At 45.2% G+C, this 22440-nt stretch overlaps 2 protein-coding genes across 20 annotated transcripts; one reads left to right on the forward strand and one right to left on the reverse strand.

The window, feature by feature from the left end:
- Positions 1–2694: 2694 nt before the first annotated feature.
- LOC100283684 (IQ calmodulin-binding motif family protein) lies at positions 2695–5896 on the forward strand. Its single transcript, NM_001156585.3, has 3 exons — positions 2695–3530; positions 3838–4113; positions 5210–5896. The coding sequence occupies exons 1-3, from the start codon at positions 2772–2774 to the stop codon at positions 5411–5413; spliced, it is 1239 nt and encodes a 412-aa protein (NP_001150057.1). The 5' UTR covers positions 2695–2771; the 3' UTR covers positions 5414–5896.
- A 58-nt stretch (positions 5897–5954) lies between these two features.
- LOC103638184 (rho GTPase-activating protein REN1) lies at positions 5955–21870 on the reverse strand. 19 transcript variants are annotated; one of them, XM_035962506.1, is made up of 27 exons: positions 21558–21870; positions 20865–21418; positions 20641–20690; positions 20417–20536; positions 19684–19806; positions 13243–13279; positions 12944–13020; positions 12175–12245; positions 12012–12090; positions 11564–11711; positions 11073–11177; positions 10867–10944; positions 10587–10642; positions 10433–10502; positions 10167–10251; positions 9424–9667; positions 9138–9344; positions 8554–8581; positions 8245–8444; positions 8110–8159; positions 7693–7753; positions 7519–7602; positions 7132–7248; positions 6963–7046; positions 6747–6842; positions 6418–6669; positions 5955–6345 (listed from the first exon to the last, which is right to left on the reverse strand). In XM_035962506.1, exons 4-27 carry the CDS (start codon positions 20450–20452, stop codon positions 6142–6144), a joined length of 2592 nt encoding a protein of 863 aa, XP_035818399.1. In that variant the 5' UTR covers positions 20453–20536; positions 20641–20690; positions 20865–21418; positions 21558–21870; the 3' UTR covers positions 5955–6141. The 19 variants fall into 19 exon arrangements, with proteins under 19 accessions (XP_035818399.1, XP_035818395.1, XP_008659395.1 ...); XM_035962502.1 differs by having other exon boundaries at positions 6747–6807; positions 6895–7046; positions 21618–21869; XM_008661173.4 differs by lacking the exon at positions 6963–7046 and adding an exon at positions 6895–6962 and having other exon boundaries at positions 6747–6807; positions 21558–21869.
- Positions 21871–22440: the final 570 nt, after the last annotated feature.

Below are 22440 nucleotides of genomic sequence, written 5' to 3' on the forward strand. Positions count from 1 at the left end.
CAGGTCCTGTAGACTGTCCGGTGCGCCGCCACGTCACCCAACCGTTAAGGTTCAGGAGCAGTTGACCGTTGGAGGCTTTGTCCTCATGTGGCACCGGACAGTCCGGTGCCACACCAAACATGTCCTATTCACTGTCCGGTGTGCCTCTGACTTCTGCTCTGACTTCTGTGTGGCACTATTCACGTACTGTAGCCTTTGCAGAGTCGACCGTTGCGCGAGTTAGCTGGTGCATCGGACAGTCAGGTGGCACACCAGACAGTCCGGTGAATTATAGCGGAGGGCGCCTGGAAAAACCCGAGAGTGGTTGGTTTGAGCTGTACGGTCCTAGCACACCAGACACTGTCCGGTGGTGCATCGGACACTGTCTGGTGGCACACCGGACAGTCTGGTGCGTCGTTCCTCAGCACACTCAAGTTTCTTTGCTCCTTTGAATTTGATCCCTAACTTGAATATTTATTGGTTTGAGTTGAACCTTTGTGCACCTGTAAAGCATGTATTCTAGAGCAAACTAGTTAGTCCATATATTTGCGTTGGGCATTCAACCACCAAAATTAATTGTGGGAAAAGGTTAACCCTATTTCCTTTTCACATGATCCAAATTGGGCTATTTTATTCCCTATCTTCCTCTTCTGCCAATGTAGGCAATAATTCTTGGCGAAGACCTCCACAGACGGCTGCCCGTCGTAGGAAGTGACTGCCCAGACATACTTCGCAAGCACCACCATTGCGTTCGGCGTCAGCTGGTGGACTTGGACCTCAAATCGTCGCAACACCTCCACCACGAACCGATGTGTCGGGAGGCGAAGACCGGCAACAAAAAGGCCTCAAAAACTATCAACTCGCCTTCACGCTCGGGGATTTCCTCAGCGCCCGGGGCCCGCCCGACACCGTTACCAAAGTAACCAAGCCGCTGCATCTCCAGCACGCGGCCCAAGAAAATCCTCGAGGTACCAAATTCCACGATGTGGCCGGGCTACAACTCAATCACCACCAAATCACTCAAGGTCTCCTCGGACGATGGTGCGGCCGGCGATGCACTCGTAGTAGACGAGGAAGAAGACATTGCAACATACCATCGGCGGCGGCGCGCGGTCTGCTTGATGCGGGCCATATTTCCGGCGCAGAGCGAGCAAGGAGGGCAGACGAGCAACTGAAAGAAGCTAGGGTTTCTGCAGCGCAAATGCAAGCAGGAAACGGTCTCAGCCGAGGTTGGCTTTTTATAGGCGCGACACGATGCCTCGGGAAACCCGCAGTCCAACAGTAACACGTCCATCAACGGTCACATTTCAAAAACCCCGCGGGACCACTTCGAGCGAGGACAGCGTCATCACCATCTCACGGTGGTCTTCGACGCCAGCTGACTTAGTCGAACTGGTCCCTCGGAGGGCAAATGTTGGGACGAAGGTGAACACGGCACCCTTCGCTCGACGACTTCCACCTCGCATTGCGCAGACGAAGACCGCATCCGCAAGACCCACCGGACAGGCCAAGGCGCTGACCAGACGGAGGCCTGTTCTGCCCCCTTCGCTCCGACGAGACAAGACGAAGGCCCCGTCGAAGACCACTGGACCTCCCGCTCCCTCACCACGGAGAGAGGCCCATGTACAGATCGTCCCACAAAGCTGGGCCCCGCGTGGGCATGCGTGAATTGGGTCGCATCTGTAATAAAGTATATCGTAATGACTGTCTGTAACCCCCCTCGTGGGAATATTCTGGGGATAAACCAGGTACTCGAGGATCTAAATGTCTTTGATAGGGATAGTCGTCCTCTCGAGCACCTATAAATACCCCTGTACTATGTGCAAGCATAGGGAGATTAACGTGGCTTTTGACATCCCGTGTTAGCATTACAAACTCTCTCCCCATTTTCCTGTTGGATCAACCTGTCTTGAAGGGCAGGTTCCAACAACACCAATGCAAAGGCGAAACAAGGCTGCACTCAAAAGCATAAGACGGTCGAATAGCATGATTCATTTTGGAGTCTCGAGTCAATTACCCTCGAAAATTGGCTTGAGCCTCGGGAACTTATTTGATATATATCCACCGGATCTTTACAAGCACAGAAACGCTAGTCCGTCTCGCTCGAAGCCAACCTCGGATGGGAGATGCAGTCGCGACTCACCCGAGACTGATCTCGAGTGGGAGCGCAGAAACACTCCGTGGGTCGCTTGATGGGCCTCGATGACTTGCCTAGCAAGGCATGCCCTCGGGCCGCAACCAGGCTGGATGAACTTGACCCGTGGAGGTGAAGATCCGACGACCGAGTCATGTGCAGAAGGAGCACTGATACCTCGGGCAGGGAGGTTGAGCGTACCCAAAGTACTAGAACTTGGAGATAACTCGGATGAAGGACAACTAAACTCCGGATAAACAGGAATACATGTCGCGCTAAAAAGGAGGATTTAGGAGTTAGATAGTCACCACCACTTGTAAAGGAATAAGGATAATTTATAACACCGAAACGTCTAGTCTGGATGTTATTCACTAAAATAGATTACTAAAATAAATTAGTTTTGAGGATCCAAAAGTAAAAATAAAAATTTATATAAAAGGGAAAAAAACAGTCCCATGCCGGCTGCCGCGTCACGTCACGTGCAGCGCACACACCATCCGCCGCCAGGGCGGGGCCCATCGCGGCATCGCCGTCGAGTCGCCTCTGCATTCCTTTTCCTTCCCAGTTCACTCCCACTTCCCACTTCACTCCCAGTCCCAGCTCCCAAACCATCTGATCTGCTCTGCTCCCACCAATCTCCGTCGCCGTCGCTTTCGCCATGGCTTCCCATCGCCACTTCCTACGCCTCCTCGAAGACCCCTTCTCCCCCTTCCCACCGCCGCCACCTTCCTCCTCCTCCTGCCCGTTCCTCCTTGACGGCGTCTCAGATTACCCGTCCCCGTTCCCCGCCGCCTCCCCATTCCCCGACCTAGATGATCTCCTCCTGCCCCCCGCGCCGGCGCTCGACCCCTTCTTGGCCTTCACCCCCACCCCGCTCATTCTCCGAGACCTCACCAACCGTGTCGCCGCACTCGAGGTCGCCGTCGCCACCGCGCGCCGCCGCCCCGGACCCCCCGCCACCCGGAAGCGCACCTATGTCACTGAGGCCGGCGGCCGCAAGGTCAAGTGGACTTCCGTCGAGAAGCCGCGCGCCGGGGAGCGGACGCTCAAGTGGGAGGCCGAGATCAAGTCCCCCGACGACGACGGCTTCGACCGCAAGTGGAAGTGGGAGGCCAAGGGCGGATCCTCCGCAGCCAGCGCCAGGAAGCTCAAGTGGGGTGCCGCGGTCAAGGGCAAGGGATGTCTCGAGCCCTGGTCCCAGGCCTACACCTGGGAGGAGGACTTCACCGCCAGCGACAGCGACAAAGAAGAGGAGGAGCGCGCGGCCGACAAGAACAAGGCCAAGAAGATCACCATGAACAAGAATGAGAAGAAGGAGGTGAAGGCTGTCAAGAAGGAGAAGAAATGCCCCTTCGCCACCGTCAAGATCGAGGAGATCTCGGAAGACAATGATGCTGGATGCGTCGCCATCAAAAAGGTCAGACCATTTCTTTTGCATTCGTCATTCCCCTCACTGGTGAGTGGTGACTGCTTGGGTTTCCGCTTCTCACAGGGGTTTTGAACGGTGGTTGGGGGCCAAAAAGGTTTACTTTTATATTTGTTTTGATCTGAAGAAACGCTAGTTTTCTAGCAGCACTAGGACTATTGGAGAGATCCATACACTTGATACTTGATGTGGTTCGAGAAGAGTTTGATGATGCTGTACCGTTCTAGATCCGCATTCCTGGTCCTGGCTGCCACTCTTTTTGTACTGACCTGCATTTTCCTCTCTGATCCTGAGTAAGGCATTTGCTAAGGGCAACGGCAAGGGAAAGAGGAAGGAGCTCTCACCGCAGGACGCTGCATTGCTCATCCAGATGACCTACAGGGCTCACCTTGCTCATCGCTCCCAGGTGCTTCGCTGCCTGCGTGACCTAGCTGTGGCTAAAGCCAAGCTCAAGGAGCTCAGGTCCCTGTTCTATAACATCTCCTACAGGCACCGCATTGCGCATGACCACGAAGAGCGCCAGAGGTTCTCTGAGAAGATCATCGTGCTGCTCATCACCGTAGATGCACTCGAGGTGAGCTGCATGTTTGTCACTGTGTTTTCTTCAGTTACATTTTTGGGTTGTGATTTATTTGTCAAATCTCTTTTTTCAGCACGAGTTTGCAGTGCTGCACTAGTATCTGAAGTTATTGGTTAAACCGTTTAAGTAATATTATCACATTGTTAGGAAAATAGAATCAACTGTACAAGGATTAAAAGGTTATTGGGATCATTTTTGTTGTCTACTTGTGTATGTTTTGTATGCACATATGATTCTGTAAGATGTAGGTTTATTTTAGATGTAAATACTAGAAAATCCAAAATGGCTGCCCAAGGCCTGAAAACATACACAAACTGATTTACTTGTGTCATTTTTTTTCTGGATACTGATGCCGTGAGGTTGAAACCTTTAATATTGTCATGTATATTGTTATTCTTAGGCAATGCTGCATATTTCCTGCGAAGTTAGCTTTGCATACTAGCACAACATTTATATGGCTGGTATTGGATTGATTAGGGAGCAGAAATCCATGACATTTTGTTCCTAAAAAACTTCTCTACTGTTTTTGCTGTAGACTTCCAGCTTTCCATGGCAAATGAATGTAAGAGAAGCTATCTAAATAATTTCAAATGTTTCTCGATATTCAAGCATTGTAACCCTGCACAGGCTGCACTGCTTGAAATTCTCAAGTCTTTCTGGAATGGAACCTATCTATTGATAATGCTATGATAGTGAAAAAAAAGGCAAAAAGCATTAGGCCTTAGTCTCTGTCTCATAAATTTTGTATGTCTTGCCTTTACCCTCACTACCACTACTACTGCAGTAGTGTTGCACTCAAATTAGGCCCTGCCTCTTTCCTTGAATATATGTCAATCAGATGAATTGGTTCTTCCTCAGCTTCATTCTGACCCTTATATTGTACTAAACACGTACTACCTCTGTTCTCGAATATTTGTCGTCCGCTAGTTCAATTTTGAACTATACTGTGACAAATAAAAAAGAATAGAGGGAGTACTTGCCAACTAACATGTTTTATTCATAAAATCCCTGCTCGTGTCTCACTTTATCCCTGGGCTCCATATATTTGCCTCAGACTCTGACCATATTTGGTGCTTTCCCCTGGATCCAGGGACCTGACTACATGGTGAGGACCGCGAAGAAATCTATGCTAGAGGAGCTCGAAGCAATGCTGGAGGTTGTGGACCCTCAGCCCCCAGGGAAGCAGCGATCACTGAGCCGCAGGAAATTTGATCTCCCAGAGGGTGGAGCCATCCCCGATGAGAAAACCGCTGCTGTGAACAAAGCCATCAGGATCATCGAGGAAGGCAAGTGAAGTGATGCACCACCACCTTGTTACTGGCAGGATTGAATCCTGATGAAAGCTCCATATCTATCCGTGTATCGTCTAGGAGAAGTTTATATCCGTGTGCTTTGCTGACACTCGAGGGAGGAGAACTAATATCTGCACTTTATTGTACCTTAAATGATAGCCATGTTTTTATTGTGAACCTGTAGTATGTTGCTAGGCAGTCAGTTTGAACATTACAAATAGCGTAAGGGCCTCTAGCCGGGTTGGTTAGGTAGTCTGAGTAGCACTTCCTCATGTCCTGGTTGTGGGAGCGAATGTCAGACTGTGGTTAAAAAAATATCCCATCGTTTGTCCCACGCCAAAGTACAGGTCTAAAGCTTAGTCTCAGTCGCGGTCATTCTCATATGGGTTTTGATGCTGCTGCGTATGAGTTGGGTAGGGTTTAGAGGTTTTCTCGACCTGTGTGAGGTCTTTTTAAACAAAACTCCAAAGGCTGTCTTACCCTCAGCAGGTCGAGTTTTTTTTAACATCAGAAATGTGTCAGCAAAGTGCTTTGAGCGACGAATCAATTCAGCAACAATTTGAACAATAACAAAGCAGCCTGTCCAGCCGTATCTATATTATGTATCCGCAGTAGAATTTGTGGAAACATGTACAGACAGACAGCACTATGGAAGGGAATGGGATGCACACAAACTACACTGCTGGTAATCATAAGGCTAACTAGCATTCAGAAGAGCACAACATCTTCCTCAGTCTCGACTCTTCTTCCTTTCATGGCCTTTTGGTGTTGGGGACTTGGCTGATGGAGCAGCAGCTGCTGCTGGGGGCCGACCCAGATCCAAGCTCTGCATCTCGCTTGCCAGCAGCGCCCTCCGTTCTTTCAGGAAGTTGAGCCGGTTTGTCAGCTTGACTAATGCCGATGACGCTGCTGGTGGTATGCTTCCACCGAAATCCTGATCAGCAACAGCATATCATCATCAGTTGTCATCAAAGGAAAGGATCATCATTTCATCTCAAGCACAAACCTCTAGTCTGCTGGATCCATGAAGCCCTCTTATCAATGGGCTATTTGAATATTGTTTCTGAGCAAGATTCCACTTCGAATTAGAGGATGATGACGACCACCCATCTTGGCCCTCCCTGGCAATCGATTGCCTTCTTTGAGGAGCCCTCTGGCTGCTGCCCCCGACCGCCTCGTGACCTGGCTTGTCTGTCGAAGAAGGCGAATCCTGTGCCGTCTGCTTCCTTGATTGCTCGATATCACCCTGAAATGTTTTCTGTTCTTTTTTAACCTGAAAATGAGTTCCCTCCCGCTCATATTGAAAGCAGAACGGAAGGAATTTGACATTCTTACCATGCCAGATGCAGAGTCACTCCCAATGGTCGGTGACGCTGCCACTGATGAGCTTTCAGGTCTGGAGAAAGGCCCCCCCCCCAGTTTAGTACAAGTCTACAACCGAAATGATGCCAAACAGTGAGAACATAATAGACCGAAGTCTTACCCGCCAAGCCTGTCTGTGTTTAGGAGCCTTTTGTTGCATGATTCACAGCACAGCTGCTGGCCACTGACCTGCCCACGAAGATCAGAAACCTCTTGCTTCAAGTTTATAATATCAGATTCAGCAGTTGCAACCTCCTCAAGATCAGCCTTAGTCTTTAATTAACAGAGTCAACATTTCAAATCATGGAGAACAAAGGAACTGAGAATAAACTCGCTAATCACTTCTTTAGGAAACTACCTTGCTGTCTGTTGTTGACGGCAAGGACACCTGCCCTCTTCGCAAATTCATCACCCCGGACTCCAAGGATGTCCTCAAACTTCTCTCCTTCTGCAGCTGCTCCCTCAAATTTTCAACCTATCAAATCAATAATTTTTTGCTGTCAAAAAGAGAAATGTGTGACTTGCTCTGAGAAAACACACCCAAACACCTTCATGGGGATGAAATACTACATGGCCATAATTTTCTATACTGAACACTTTCAGCATTATTTTATTGCAAAGCTTCTTATTTAATTTCTTCTTGATGGCATGACGATCTCTTATCGAGACAAAGTGATCCGCTAGTAAAAGCTACCTGGGTTTTACTGCCCAAAATGAAAAGACAAGATAACACTTCAGTTCTTACTTCCTTTTCAAGTGCTAAACGGCGCTCATGTAGTTCTTCTTTCCGCTTTTCTAGACTTGACTGTAGAATAGCATTTTCTTTGGCCTATGAAAGGAAAGGAACAATATCATCTCATCGGGAGGTATCCAGTGCCACTTAACCCAATTCATGTGATCCTAGGGGAAAAGGCTTTACCTCCTTTGCAATTTTCGATTGGAGATCAACCTTGTTGCTCTCAAGTTTCTCAATAAGGGACCTTGTTTAGAAGCCACATCAGAAAATAACTCAAATGTCAGCCAGAAATTCTGAAAGCTTCCTTGCATTTTTCACATTTTTTTTGGGTCCAGACTGCTGTTAAGTTTTGTTTGTGATAGTTTTACTAGTTGAAGTCAGCATGCAAACACCGAATGGAAGGACAGCTTCACAGTGAATAAACGAATGGCAAATGGCAAGTTTGCCATAGTATTAAACAAAGACCAATATTACAAGTAACAAATAACGTATTGAGAAAGAAAAGCTGGAAAAGGTTGTGGCGCTTTCAAAGGATATATGTTTGCAATTCTTTCAATAAATAGGACATGCCCAAAGACCAAAGGTGCCCAGGCCACTTACTCATCATCACTGCAGCATTCAATCTCCTCTGTTGACAGGTCTTTTCTTGCCTGTATATCAAGTGTTCCCATAAAATTGTAAGATTATCCTACCAGCATTAATATGAAGACCTATACCAATAACATTTTCACTTACTGAAGTACGGCCCCATAAGGTTCTTTTTCCCCTGTGTGCCGAACTGCATGATTTCTCCATAGATTTTTCTCTGGAGGATGATGAACGAGAAGTTGATCTTAGTATACGATCTTTGGATCCATTTGGTCCACATGATTCTTGTTTCTGGTTGGATTGACTATTGGTCTCCATATGAGAAGCACCCTTTGCCTGTGCAACTTCTATGGAAAAAATTAAGTGAAGAATTCTGATCAGTGCCTTCCCTTGATGCACCATTTTCTATTCTTGTTGCTCTTATAGGAGGCTGAAGATACTGGTTATTGTCATTACCTGCAGTTTCTGAGATATTGTTTTTAACCTATAGGCCAAGAAAAATTGAAGTCAGAGACCTAAAGCTGCAGTTCTGAAAAATACATGTGTTCTACGCCAAATGAGCAAAGTTTTGCAACTTTGAATGTGCTTTGAAGCAGTAGTCTAAACTATTCTTCAATATTGTACCCAAGAGCATAGTGTGATCAAGATTTTCTCGTGTAAGAATACAGTTACAAACACCGCAGAGCTATTTGCAGTATATAATGCATTTAAAAGTCTCCATGAAACACAAGCAGTTATAGATATAACCATCTTTATAAAAATATAAACACCACTGTTTAGAAGCAGAAAAGTTTGACCACGCACATAACCTATATTAATGGACAAAACATATGAGCCAAAGAGCTATTCTATGCATAGGGAAAAAAACAAGGTAACATCATAAATTAAAATAATAAAAATATAGCACGTTGAAACAAGAACCATATCATGAAAGGCTGCAAAAAGTTAACATCTGTCTCGAAGGACCTTCCAGTGCCAGCATGGAGAATATCTCATCTATAATGTTATGGAATCAATCGATACAATGATCAGTGAAGTACCTTGCCATCCTTGACATTAGTGTTGATCTTACTGTCATGTTCACTGTCATCAGAGTAGTCCAAGTCTTCTTCAATGTCATCTTCACCAGAATCATAAGAACCGTCATCATCATCATTAATGTCATTATCTGTGGAATATTCCTTATCAACATCATCATCCTCAGACTCGGTATAAGCATCTGAAGAACAGGAACCTTCTTCCAAGTCCTGTATGATAATCAGTTGAATTATATCTCATGAACAACTACGTGAAGTACTTCAAGTGGATCAAGTAAAAAGAGGATACATCAAATATCTGATCAAATTCCTCCATCATAATAATAACAATAGCTTGTGCATGATTCGCAGCCGCAGCAGCTTGAAGTAGCTGAAATGAACTGTCCCCTCCCATACTAAATTCATTGTCTATGTCACATTCTCCAAGAAGAAGAGGTCGGAGAAGAAGTGGTGCCATGCAAGCTGCCAAAGCAGATTGAGACATCCTATTCACAGCTTTGTGTGACTCAACAATTTGCATCATCTTAAGAGTCCTGAAAGAAACCTGATTAGTCTGGAGCCCATTTGTTGGAATAATGTTGTTATGGTTCTACAGGATAATGTAACTCAGTCAAACTGATTATAATGATATCAAGGGATGAGAAGCCCCCATCAAGAATGAGAATCCAGCTGCGATGCCACAAAAATTAATATGCTAAGTATAATGTTCTGGTTGGCAAGAAAATATGATACTCCCTCCATCCCATGAAAATATGATACTCCCTCCATCACATAAAATAAGGCGTGCATGTTTTTAGAAAAGTAAACGTTTTAAAACTTTGACCAACAATTCAGCAAAAAACATATATTTTTAGTGTGTGCATGTTATATATTTGAATTTATATTCAAAAATACTTTAATATGATACTCAATTTGTATTTTTTTATGTCGTATTTTGAAAGAAATTAATGGTCAAAGTTTCACTCGAAAGACTTTGTCAAAAAATATATGCCTTATTTTATGGGATGAAGTATAAGCATATTAGTTAGATACCTCTGCAACAATTGTCGATTTGGTTCAGGGAAAACTTCATATATCACCCTACTTATCTCATCAAGTCTTCTTGCCTTGTCACTTCCTGTATAACATCAGTCTTGATCATCGTATGCTTCTAAAATATCAAAATGCTGTAGATAAGGGCATGTATTGATTTAATTCTGGTAGTTACTTTATGTCATCAATTCGGATTATATATCAGTTTGATTGATTAATACAAGGTAACTACTGAATGCATAAACAAAGTTTCAAATTAATCTTACGGTATGCTTTAACCAGGGCAGTGCAACATGATGCAGGAACTGGAGATGATGGCATCTCTCTAAGAACATACTGTATTAAAGGAAAACCAGACAAATATCAGTGAAGAGCATTCCTATTAAGTGAGATTGTAACCAACACTTGCCAGATATATACCTTAATACAGTCACCAATAACATGAGCATCCTCTTCTGGAGAGAACTCGTTTTTCCCTTAAAAAACAAACTAAATGTGTCTTAAATAGTACACAGAAGATGGTAAAGCAGTCAAAGCAAATAAAAATACAATTCCCACACATTATTATGGCCCTCATAAAATATCTGTATGAAAACATAGTGAAGAAGACAAATTATTTTTAAATTGAAGTAAAGACTGCCAAACACCAAACGTAGATATCCTAGATAAGAAAACAAAAGGTTCAGTCCAAAGAAATCACCCTTTTCATAATCCTGAATTCTGCGTTTGACTTCTTCAACATCAGCAGACTGACGCAGGATGCCCTCTACCTTTACCCCTACAGATAAAGGTTTTTTTTGTGTGTATTAAGACTGTTGAATGATTTATAGCCATTTATGCTTTTACTCACCACAGTGTAAAATTTACCAAGACTCTGTAATGACCGCAATAAGCAAAAGAACTTACCATGATCTTCAATGAACTTCAGGGCCTTCTCCAGAAATGATGGACTACCATCAGCATCTACAAGTGCAAATTCTGCAGGTCTGCCAATAACAGAACTGTCCTCCGCTGCACCACAAACAACTGTACTTAATGAAATGTAAGGAATCCAAGTTCAGTTATCAGCAAATGGAGAAGTTCCATTCTACTATTTAAAATTAGTGCAGTGATGTCTCTAAGTTGCTCATCGCCCTTGCACGCACTACCCTGGAGTCAGCAGCAATTGCTTTTTTTGCCCTCTGGATGGCCTTCCTTTTTTAGGGTCTCCTTGTGAACTATCAAGAGTTTGGTTGTATGGTTGCTTGAGTGTGAAATTATTTTGTAATGTAAACGTGGCTGATTCCTCTATTTTGAAGATGAAGTTGGATTCTTTCCATGTTAAAAAAAGATGTAAAATCTTCTAAACATCTATTATCTCAAATGGTGAGAAAGTGATACAAATTAACACAGCTTACACTGTTCAGCTGGAGCTTCAGCAGGTTCTGCTGCTACATCAGTGCTGAATATTGGATTTTGCCCCATTGTATTTGCTACGCTGGGTGCCTGTGCTAAAGCACTCTCCAGTGCATTTCTCCACTCATTTAGGTCTTCTGTAGTTTCTGCCTGCTTGGTGAAAAATTTCATACCATTAATTCATACATAATTACATATAAGAATGGTACCTGTAATGAATTAAAGGAACAAAATTGAGCCAATTACTACAGTGTTACAGCATAGACCACTGCAAGCTCCTAAGAAACTAGAACTAGCATGTCCGTCCCATCAATCTAACCAAGTAACCATCACTACTGCTGCTTCAGTCATTGCCAACCACAGTCAGTTGTGCAAACCACAACAAATAACCAAACCCAATTGGAACACCGGAAGCAATATGCCAGAAATTGTATGGACTGGACAACTAACCTTCAGAGTGAAAGTTCGTCCATCACGACCATCAGGAAAGAACACTGTCAAAAGTTTCCTTTCTTCTTTGACGGCAACGCTTAACCATTCCCCAGTTATAAGCTTATCAGACAATATTGAAGAATCATCAACCTTTCGTCAAAGTTTCAGTTTCATTGCATACCTTCCAGAGCTATTCAAGTCGATTCCACCAAGTGTAACAATCGGTTCAGCTCCTCTGGGTGGAGGTACATTCTGAAATTAAAGCACAAAATTGGGGGTGACTACTGTGTGCCTACCTAATCTGATCATAATATGTTTTTTAAGAAACCAAACTACATTTTATTATCCAACACTATCCCACTTCACCAGTAGTCTCACCAGAATGTGTCCCATGACAAAATGTGTATGCAATGATAATTGTAATCTGATTTCCATCACAAAAGAGTAATGTCAATTCGATCGATAATCTATAGGGATATCTGAGCAACAAAATGCCCCTATCACAAGTAGCTGTGCGCATAGGTAGATGATCATGGGAATAGCCGTATATAGAGAATCCAATAAAAACAGAACCCAGTCAGTCTAGCAGATACTATATCTCCAGATAATACCTGGTAATGACTAACAACGTGAAATAAGACTTACAGCCAAAGTAAAACTTAAATAAAATATTATCTCATTAATAAAGTACAGGTTTCACATTGTTATGGTCATTCGGGGGAGTATTTGCTAGAATCTCCTTGCGAGAAGTGGATTAGAATTACTAAAGCTTCTCTAGTGTTCTTCATTACAAGAAAAAAAATATTTTACTTCAAACATATGCATAGGATATCACAAGGAGCAGATTGGCATATGAATAATTATGTAAATGAACACAAAAAAGTACAGATAATACAGTAGAACTTAAGGAAAAGGAGGAACATTGAAGGAACTAGTGCAGTATATCTTACAGGGTCACTTCTGAAGAAAACTAGGGATGCCCTTGTAAGAATAAACCAGCGCTTTTTCCATGATGTCCATCCAATTCCTGTTTATAGAAGATTTAATATGTAGTGTTTTATCTCGAAAGTAATATGTGATCAACTATGAAAAGTCACTAAGTGGGGCAGCCAAGCTTTAAAGCTTAAACGAAATATGACCATTTGGCACCAAAAAAGGGATAGCATAAATAAGCTATTTAAGATATTAAAAGAGAGGGAGGAGAACACAGAATTTATGCAATATCATAAATATTTGCAGGAAAGCATACCTTTAGATGAAAGTAGTAAATGTCCACTCTTAAGGACCTGCACTAGACGAATATTTATCATTGTCCATGAAAGTTTTCTTACAAAGATATGGATGAAATAGCCAGGTATATTTCTCTACTTTTACTGTTTATCATGACTTAAATAATAGTATGCTTTGCAATAATAAATCAAGTTTTCTAATAACTTCTGCTTTGACCGTATGCTGAGACATAACCAAGTTGCAGATAAGCATCAGTGGTAGTCATGCACAGTGATGACAATTTGTGAAAGCACCAAATTGTATAAAGACAGTTTTTTTTCTCGAACGCGCAGGAGGACTGTACGTCATTATATTAAGAGAGGAAAAGGTCCAAGAGGACCAAAGTACAATGCCCATAGGGCAATCCGAACACTTGACCACAATCTAAACCCTACTCATAATAGCAGGAAGACCAAAACTTGCTAGCTGCATAGCTCCAGCCCTATCCCAGCAACTTAACTCATTCAGAAACAAACTTTTAGCAGAGCTCAGGGAAATGTTTACTCCATCGAAAACAACTTTGTTTCTAGTCAGCCATAAGCACCATGACCCCAAAATAATGAGGCTATTGAAGCCTTTCTTTCTGTTTTTGTGCACCTTCTTAAGCACCTTCCTCCACCATTCAGCAAAGGAGATTTCATCAACAGCAGGAGTGAGAGCCCCTAGACTCAAGGGAAAAAAGGATAGCATGCCAAAATTGCCTGGCAAAACTGCAAGTACACAGAAGATGTTGCACTGTTTCCTGCTCTTGGTCACATAGAACACAAACAATCGGGTGTTGCAGCCCTCTCCTTAGTCTATCAGCAGTCCAACACTTATTCCTTATCGCCAACCAGAGGAAGAACTTGCATTTTGGGGGAGCCCAGGATTTCCACAAACGTTTCCATGGCTCAAATGAAATGGATCCCATAAAAAAAGCCTTATAGCAAGACTTCGAGGAGAACTTCCTAGAAGAAGAGTGCATCCAAACATGTTTGTCAGCATCTTGAGAAAGCAAAACTTCTCCCAAAGTATCCCATAACAACAGATATTGCTGCAACCCTCTCAAGGAAAGAGGACCACGAATGTCAATGACCCAATGCCAATTATCAAGAGCCTGTGCCACCGTTCTGGAAGAATACGCCTTGCGGCCAACCATACCCACCACCTCAGGGGCAATGGCCTAGATAGTATTCCCATGAATCCATCTATCCGACCAGAAGAGAGTAGTAACCCCATTCCCTAAAATGGTAAAAACCGACAAGTCAAAAAACTGTCCAACCTGTCGCTGCACTGGGAGGGACAGCCCATGCCAAGGTCTGCTCAGGTCCGTCTTTTCCAACCATAACCATTTTGCTTACAATGCCCAGCTTTTGAATTTAAGGTTAGGGATCCCAAGCCCGCCAAACTTCAGAGGCCTCGTGACAACTTCCCATGGAACAAGATAGCTACCACCATTAACCTCCTCTCTTCCTCTCCAAAGAAATCCTCGCCGAATTTTATCAATTGATTTAATAACCCACTGAGGGACATTGATTGCAATAAAAAGATAGGTCGGAATGGCCGATAGAACAAACTTCACCAGCGTAGTCCGCCCAGCCAGGTTGAGCAGCTGAGCTTTCCAGTTAGGTAGACGGTCTGCAATCTTCTCAATCCATAACTTAAGGTCACACTTCCTCAATTTTTTATCAGAGATGGGCAGCCCAGATACCTGCAAGGAAACGAAGCGAGACTGCAATGCAACACACTGCAGCCAGCAAGCACCAGTTGATCATCACATCTAATTGGAATAGCACTGCTCTTGAGCATATTGGTTACCAGACAGGAAGCTGAACCAAAACAGTTTAGTATCATCTAAGCACAATTCAGATCTGCTTCAATTGGCTTTATGAAAAAGACCACATCATCCGCATAGATGGAGACTCTACTGCGGACATTAGCTCCCCCAAGGCTCTGCAACAAACCTCTATTTTCAGCAGCCCTGAACATGCTGCTAAGAACATCCATAACCAACACAAATAACATGGGAGAAAGATGATCTCCCTGGCGAAGACCTCTCCGATGAAAAATATGATTACCAGGCGAACCATTTAGGAGCACCTCAGTAGAAGAAGTGAATAACAAGTTGGAGATCAGATTACGCCAAACAGGTCCAAAGCCCAAATGTGACAAAATTTCCAACAGAAACGCCCACGAGACTGAGTCGAAAGCCTTGGAAATATCCAATTTCAGCAGTAAACTAGAGATCCTCCTCTTATGAAGGAACTTAATCGATTGTTGCACTAGCATGAAATTGTCGTGGATTGACCTTCCTCTAATAAATGCACTCTGGTTAGCTGCCACCAGGTCCTGAAGATATGGCCCCAATCGATTAGCGAGGATCTTAGTGACCAACTTAGCAAAACTATGAATCAAACTAATTGGCCGAAAATCACAAGCTGAAGTAGCATCCTCTCTCTTCGGGAGAAGAATGAGATACGCTGAGTTCAGCAAATCAAGCTTATAGGCATTTCCATGGTAAAGGGAGTTAAGAGCAGCCATTATGTCGATTTTAATGATGTCCCAGCATGTCTTGTAAAATTTTCCTGTAAAACCATCAGGCCCAGGAGCCTTATCAGATGAGAGACAAGCAATGGTGTCCCTAACCTCTTTCTCCGAAAAAGGCTGCTCCAAAGCACTTAGATCCATCGCAGCCCTGTGACAATTACTCAAATCAATAGTAAAATGCCTCTGCAAATCAGCCCCCAGCAGATTGCAAAAATACTCTTCAAGAATTTGTTGCATGTCATTATGATTGGTAGCCATTCTTCCATCTTCCTCAAGTTTGGAAATGAAATTCTTTTTCTTCCGATAACATGCCTGTAAATGAAAGAACTTAGTGTTGGTATCACCCTCCTTTAGATAGTGGATCCGAGATCTCAACCGAGCAATAGTCCTTTCAAGAGACGCAAGGCTAAGGCATCGTTGCTTCAACATATTTAGCAACCAAACTTCCCCACTGGACAAAATTCTGATATCCTGCGCCATTTCCAGCCTATGTAACACTTCTCTGACAAGCCCCAGCTGCATCCTCACATTACCCACTTCTTTATGCCCCCAGGACTGCAGTATGTGAGCTAACCTTTTAAGCTTCAATGACACTTGCTCCAATTGGCAGGAGCTCCTAACTGGCATGCTCCAAGACGCACCCACCACCTCCAGAAAACCAGGAATTTTGGGCCAAAAACTCTCAAAGTGAAACCGTCTTTTCCCCATGCAGCCATCTCTGACATTGAGGGTCAAAGGACAATGATCTGAAGATGTGGTAGCATTACTATGAAGAGAAGCGTCCGAAAATAGATCTTCCCAACAGCTAGTGCAAAAAACATGGTCCAGCTTAACAAGAGTTGGAGCATCCCTCTGGTTGGACCAAGTATACCTCCTTCCCTTCAAAGGAATCTCTTTCAGATCCAAGGAATTAATAAGCCTACGGAAGTCCCCTAGCATAGCCCTATTAATATTGGAATTGCTATTATCTTCCTCCCTGAAAATCAGATTAAAATCGCCCCCAATGATCCATGGTCCCACACAGGTATCTCTGATTTCTCTTAATTCATGAAGAAAGGAGGATTTAAGATTGTCCTGGTGAGGACCATACACTCCAGTGAACCACCAGCAAGAACCATTTTTCTCTTGCAATTTAACTGAAACCGAAAATTGCTTGATAACTGAAGCCAAAGATGAAAAAACTCCATCACGCCAGGATATTAACACCCCTCCTCTGGTACCAATCGTTGTGCTATAAACAAAATTACTGAAACCAGACCCCAAAATTGAGAGAATATCAAAATCTGAAATAGAACAAAGTTTGGTTTCCTGCAGACAAATAATCGAAGGTCTAATATCAACCACCAAAGATTTAACAGGATATCTCTTCACACGATCATTCAGCCCTCTCACATTCCAGATTAAAAAGCAGCTTGAATCCATCTAAACAACAATCAAACACCACCAGCAAACCATCCCAACCGCACCTAAACAGGTCCGTTCTGCGGCACCGTCCAGCCAAACAGCGCTGCCAAAGCAGCAATATGAATGCTACAGAGCCCAGAAACAAATAGCTTCGCATATTTCCTGGCATCCTGGACAAAAATAACTTCATTGTCATCACAGAAACCCAGATGTCTGCAGACCTGGGCAGCAGCCTCAGAACCGAGTTCTGGAGGAAATTTGGCCACCCTCCTGCTCCGCCTTGGTATAAAATTACTGGGTAGAGGCTTCTTCCTTCTCTTGGGAAACCGTGGAGTTGGCAGCAAGGCATCCACTGGTTTAGTGACCAAACACTGGAACTCGCACAAGGGCGAAGAAATTACCATAGAATTATCAAGAGCCGACTGAACCAATGTGCCATCCTGATCATCCAAATTAGATGGTCTCAACCTCCTGGAGTAGACCTTGAAAATAGGTGGCTTCAAATTCCATCTAGCAGAAGAAACACTGTCAACAAAACTCACTGCCAATATCGAATCCTCCCTCAAACCAGCAGCCAAAACAACAGTGGCACCATCAGGAGAATAATCGGGTACCACATCATCATACAAGGCTAGAACACCAGGCGCCGCCAGCTCCTCAACCGCAACACACGGGAGGGTAGGGGCATCAACTGGTCCTGCCAATGAATCCGAAGAGACAGGCACCGCCAAAACATCCACTGGAGTTAAAGGGCAACCCGAATCACCAGTAGCCATCAACGCATCCAAAAGCCCCACATCATCAGAGGGTCCATCACGCGTCGACGTGGAATGAAAACGTGGGCCCAGCCGCGAGTGCACCGAAGTCCAAGGCAAAGGTCTGATCACCCAGCCTCCGCATCTGCCGAGCCCGACGACCCTGCTCCGGCTCATCATCAGATGGATCCGGTGGAGGTGGCGGCAGCTCCTCCTCAAGGACACCCTCCGATCCAATAATCTTCACTATCACAGGGAACACCAACGAACGTGGAATCCAAACTCCGTTTTCATCGAGGACCGCCGGCTCCACAGCATGCAGGTCCAACACCTCCGGCAACCCCACGGGAGAGCGACACCATGCTCTCAACCTGATGACTGACAAGTCCTCCCCGCCGATAGAAACCGGGTGCAGGCCCTGAATCAGGCAGTATGGACCAAGCAAAACCTCCGCTGTCTCCAGTCCCCAAAGGTGAGCAGGGATACCATGGAGCTCGACGTCAATGAGGGAAGACAAGACACTGCCTCCCGAAGCAAAAGCCTGCCTAGTCCATCTCTTAACATGCAACCTTAATGGAGGGACAAGGAGCGACGATCCTTCACTAATCACCCGCACAGCCAGTTCCTCTGAAGGGAAGAGGACAAGAAAGGAGCCTGGCGCAGCACGACGTAGGCGGAGCGCATCGGCGTCAAGGCCAAACCTTGAGGCGAGCACCTCTCTAACCTTCGTGGCGCAACCAGTTCCTTCCTGTCCAACAACGTTGACGATCAGGGCATGGCGAAGTTCCAACTCAGCACGGTCGATCATCCTGGAACGCCCAATAAACCTCACAGGACGAGGACCGTCCAAAGCCGTGGGCGACAAATTCCCCAAAGGCAGAAGCAAAGGATCACCGCCAAGTCCACCACCAGACCCGGCCCTGCGCCTTCGCTGCCCACGGCGGGTACACCGCTGATCGCGGCATCCGAACCACGAAGCGCCGAGCCACCCGCCATGGCGTAGTCCGCACCAGCGACCGTCGAGGCCTCCTTGGAGATTGGCCGCCACACCAGTCTGTGCACAGGAGCGACCAGGTTCGTCTGCTTGTGCGAGCACTCGCTCACACGGTGCCCCGGCCGCCTGTAGAAGAAGCACCGAACATAGTTCGAACACCTCGCCGCCCGGTGATCAGCAGAGAAGCAGTTGAAACATCTGCCCCGCAGATCAACCGGAACGGGTCTGGGCTCTGGCCGGGGAGGGCGGCGAGCCAAGCGATGGACACGACGACTCTTGACAGTCTCCCAGCCGCCACCAGCACTCCCTCCCACGAAATGAGAATCAGAGGGTTGTGAGGACACCAGCGCTTCCTTATAGGAGAGCCGACCCGGAGGCAGGACAACTCCCACGCCCGCCGCGCCGTCTTCACACCACCGCTGCGCCTTGGAACGACCACCGCACGCAGAGGGCCCCGCCGACGCCGGGGAAGATGAGAGGTGATTGGCCGCCGGGATCGGAATGGTCACCGGCGTGGGGCTAGTGGAGGTAGGTGAAGAGGCGTCGGGGTAGAGGAGAGGTCCAGGGGAGAGGAGGGCTCAGGCGGGAAAGGAAGGGTCGCCATGTATAAAGACAGCTGATACATGTTGAGCAGCACATTAGCTATTATAGGACATGACACACAGATATAGTATTAAAAAGACCATTTAATTTTATTTTATTTAACACAGCACAATGCCTTTAGTTGTAAGATCACACGAACCTGACAATTAGGACAAGAGGCCGGCGGGCTGTCACCAGTTTCAGATGTGGAGTTTGGGTCTCCCTCCCCACATCGACAGGTCTTAAACTGATTCACATTCTCAACAGGCTGTGAAGAAGAAACCTGTCGAGAGAATTAAACAAAGTGAAGTGAACATGTAGAACAGTGCCTCACTCAAACAATTAAACAATGATCCTGTGAACTTGACTTTATTGGGGGGGGGGGGGGGGGAGGGGGGCTTTTACATAGAGAAGTTTAACTATTGTTATTACTCAAAGCATCGTCCAACATGTATTTTGTTTCAACATATCTTCCATAGGCATGCATTGTGCAGCATATTCTCCATGATTTAGGGTCTATTTGGAATCACTCAGTTTTTAAGAAACTGGTTTATATAAATTGAGGTGGTTCCAAACATAACAGTTTATACCTCAGTTTATAGAAATTTGATTCTCAGTTTCTTAAAAAAAAAACTGACCTGTTCTAGCTAAAAGATAAAAACTGATTTCTTAAAAACTAGGTTGCTTCTAAACAGGAGCTTACTCTTTTATGAACTAATGATTCATAACTAGAATGAGTGAAGTAAACTATACGGTGTGATTGCTATCCAACTCAGAACAGTAATATCTGGTTTATTAAAGCACTTGAATAGTGCATTGGGGTATATACAGATTGATAGCCAAACTCCAGCACAGAACATAAAAATTATTGTCGAAACTTATGAGCCGTTTACTTGCTGGTATGGAATTCTGAACTCGGAAGCTGACATCGTCAGCCTGGTCTAAGTGTCCGACTTAAGGAGAACTTCAGGATGACCTCTGTCCTGGCAATGCGCTGCCGTTTTTGCTCCCTACTGAGAGATGCAGGGTACAATGTTAGTGCCTGTAAGGTCATCGGCTTTATGCTCCACACCAAAAATTAAAAAAAAAAAGTGAAAAAAACAGGCACACGTGTTACCGAGTCCTGATCCAAATACCAACTTGCTGTGCTTTCAGACAGAGACGATCCTATGTTGAGGGGGGAAAACGATGTGCGTTATTCCAGTTGTGCAACCAAGATTCGATTTTGATTGTGTGAAGGGCATGGACTGTCGATCCATGATCCATATCGCAATCAGCTATAGACTGACTGGCAGTGTGCATTTTCGAAACATATAGATGTTGGGGCGTCGAGGATGTTACCTGAATGAAGGAAATGAATAAATGTCACCGACGTGAATGGCGGAGGGAAGCGGCGAGCTCAGATTTCATAGTTGCATTGCGGCTTGCGGCACGGCGGGGCAGGAGAGGAGAGGAGGCGATCAGAAATCCCCTAGCCAAGACCATGACTAGCCCCTCCGATGTTGTTCCCCGGCCCGACAGCTGCAAGAGCCGCCTCTCCTCCGCTCTTCCCTCTTGGCCGGTCTTGTTGTTTGTGGCACCAATCCATGGATGGATGGTTGGTTGGTTGAGCTCCCTATGGATACGATTGGAGTACGTTCTATTCTTGGCAATGGAGCGGGCAGCATCGGAGCAGCGATTGGAGACATGGCATGCGGTCCAGATGGAGGGACGACGCCACGTCATTGCGCCGCCCCCGCGCCCGGCGTTCCTCTCCCTCTCTCCGCTGCGGAGTTGGGGGAACAGTGGCCAGCCATCGTCTCGTCTCATCCGTGAGCGCCGCCGGAATCGGAAGTCCGGACTCCGGAACACAGCAGCAGCTCCTGAGCTCCAATGGCCCGTGGTAGTGGTACCATCTGAGGAGAAAATTGAATTTATGGCATTATGAAACTTAGATTCGCTCGAATGACATTATAGTAACACACTTCGTAAAAAACCATTATCAAACATTATCTTGTAAAAAAATACCATTTAGAATATTATTTAAAACTAAACCTTATTTGATTATATTGGTAACTAGTGACCGGACACTTTTGCCCTATCAAATATGTTCACCGTTCTCCCTCCTCCAGCTCTGCCGCCGCTAAGCTCTGGATCAAAACTGCTCAGCTCTGCCGTTCACAGGACAGTCTAGCACCGGTGGAGAGCGACGTCGCCGTCGGTTTTGGTGGAGGGGACAAAGATGATAGAGAAGAGAGGGCCGTCGGGGGAGAGCGCCGAGCACCGGTGGAGGAGAGCGACGTCGCCGTCGGTTTTGGTGGAGGGGACACAGAGGATAGAGAAGAGAGCCTCGTCGGTTCGAGGGGAAAAAATGTTCGGTCACTAGCTGCCAATATAATCAAATAAGGTTAAGGACCCGTTTGATAAATCTTCATCTCCTGCTTCTTTAGCTCCAGATCCTGATCCTCGTGAGGAGCTGATCCTCTTGATTCTCCTAGAAAATCAGAATCATTTTTAAAACCGTTTGGCAAGTAAACTGATTCTTGTCTTCTGAGAGTTGGTGGTCTGTGGCGATTGTCTGTTTTACCCTTTGCAGTTCAACTTTGTTACAAACCAATAAGTAGGAGGCATATACGGAAAAAAAATATGAAACAATAACATATAAAATATTCTCATCATAATAGTGCATAAATGGTCTGAAATGTTTAATCCATAAATTGGGTCGTTATGTTTTTGTCCAATAACAATTATGGGTAATTTCGATCAAACTTTAAGGGGAGGTCCATATTTGGTTGGTTGAAGAGCTGTTTTAAGGGAGGATGGAGCAGGTTTTTTTAGATCCCACCTTTCTTCACAAAAACGACTCCCGATCTTTCGGCTCCACACGAGAATCAGTTTAAAAAAATACCTATTTGGCACGGCTCCTCCAGATCCTCGC

The sequence above is a fragment of the Zea mays genome, chromosome 9, assembly GCF_902167145.1.
Source record: "Zea mays cultivar B73 chromosome 9, Zm-B73-REFERENCE-NAM-5.0, whole genome shotgun sequence".
NCBI classification, from domain to species: Eukaryota; Viridiplantae; Streptophyta; class Magnoliopsida; order Poales; family Poaceae; genus Zea; species Zea mays.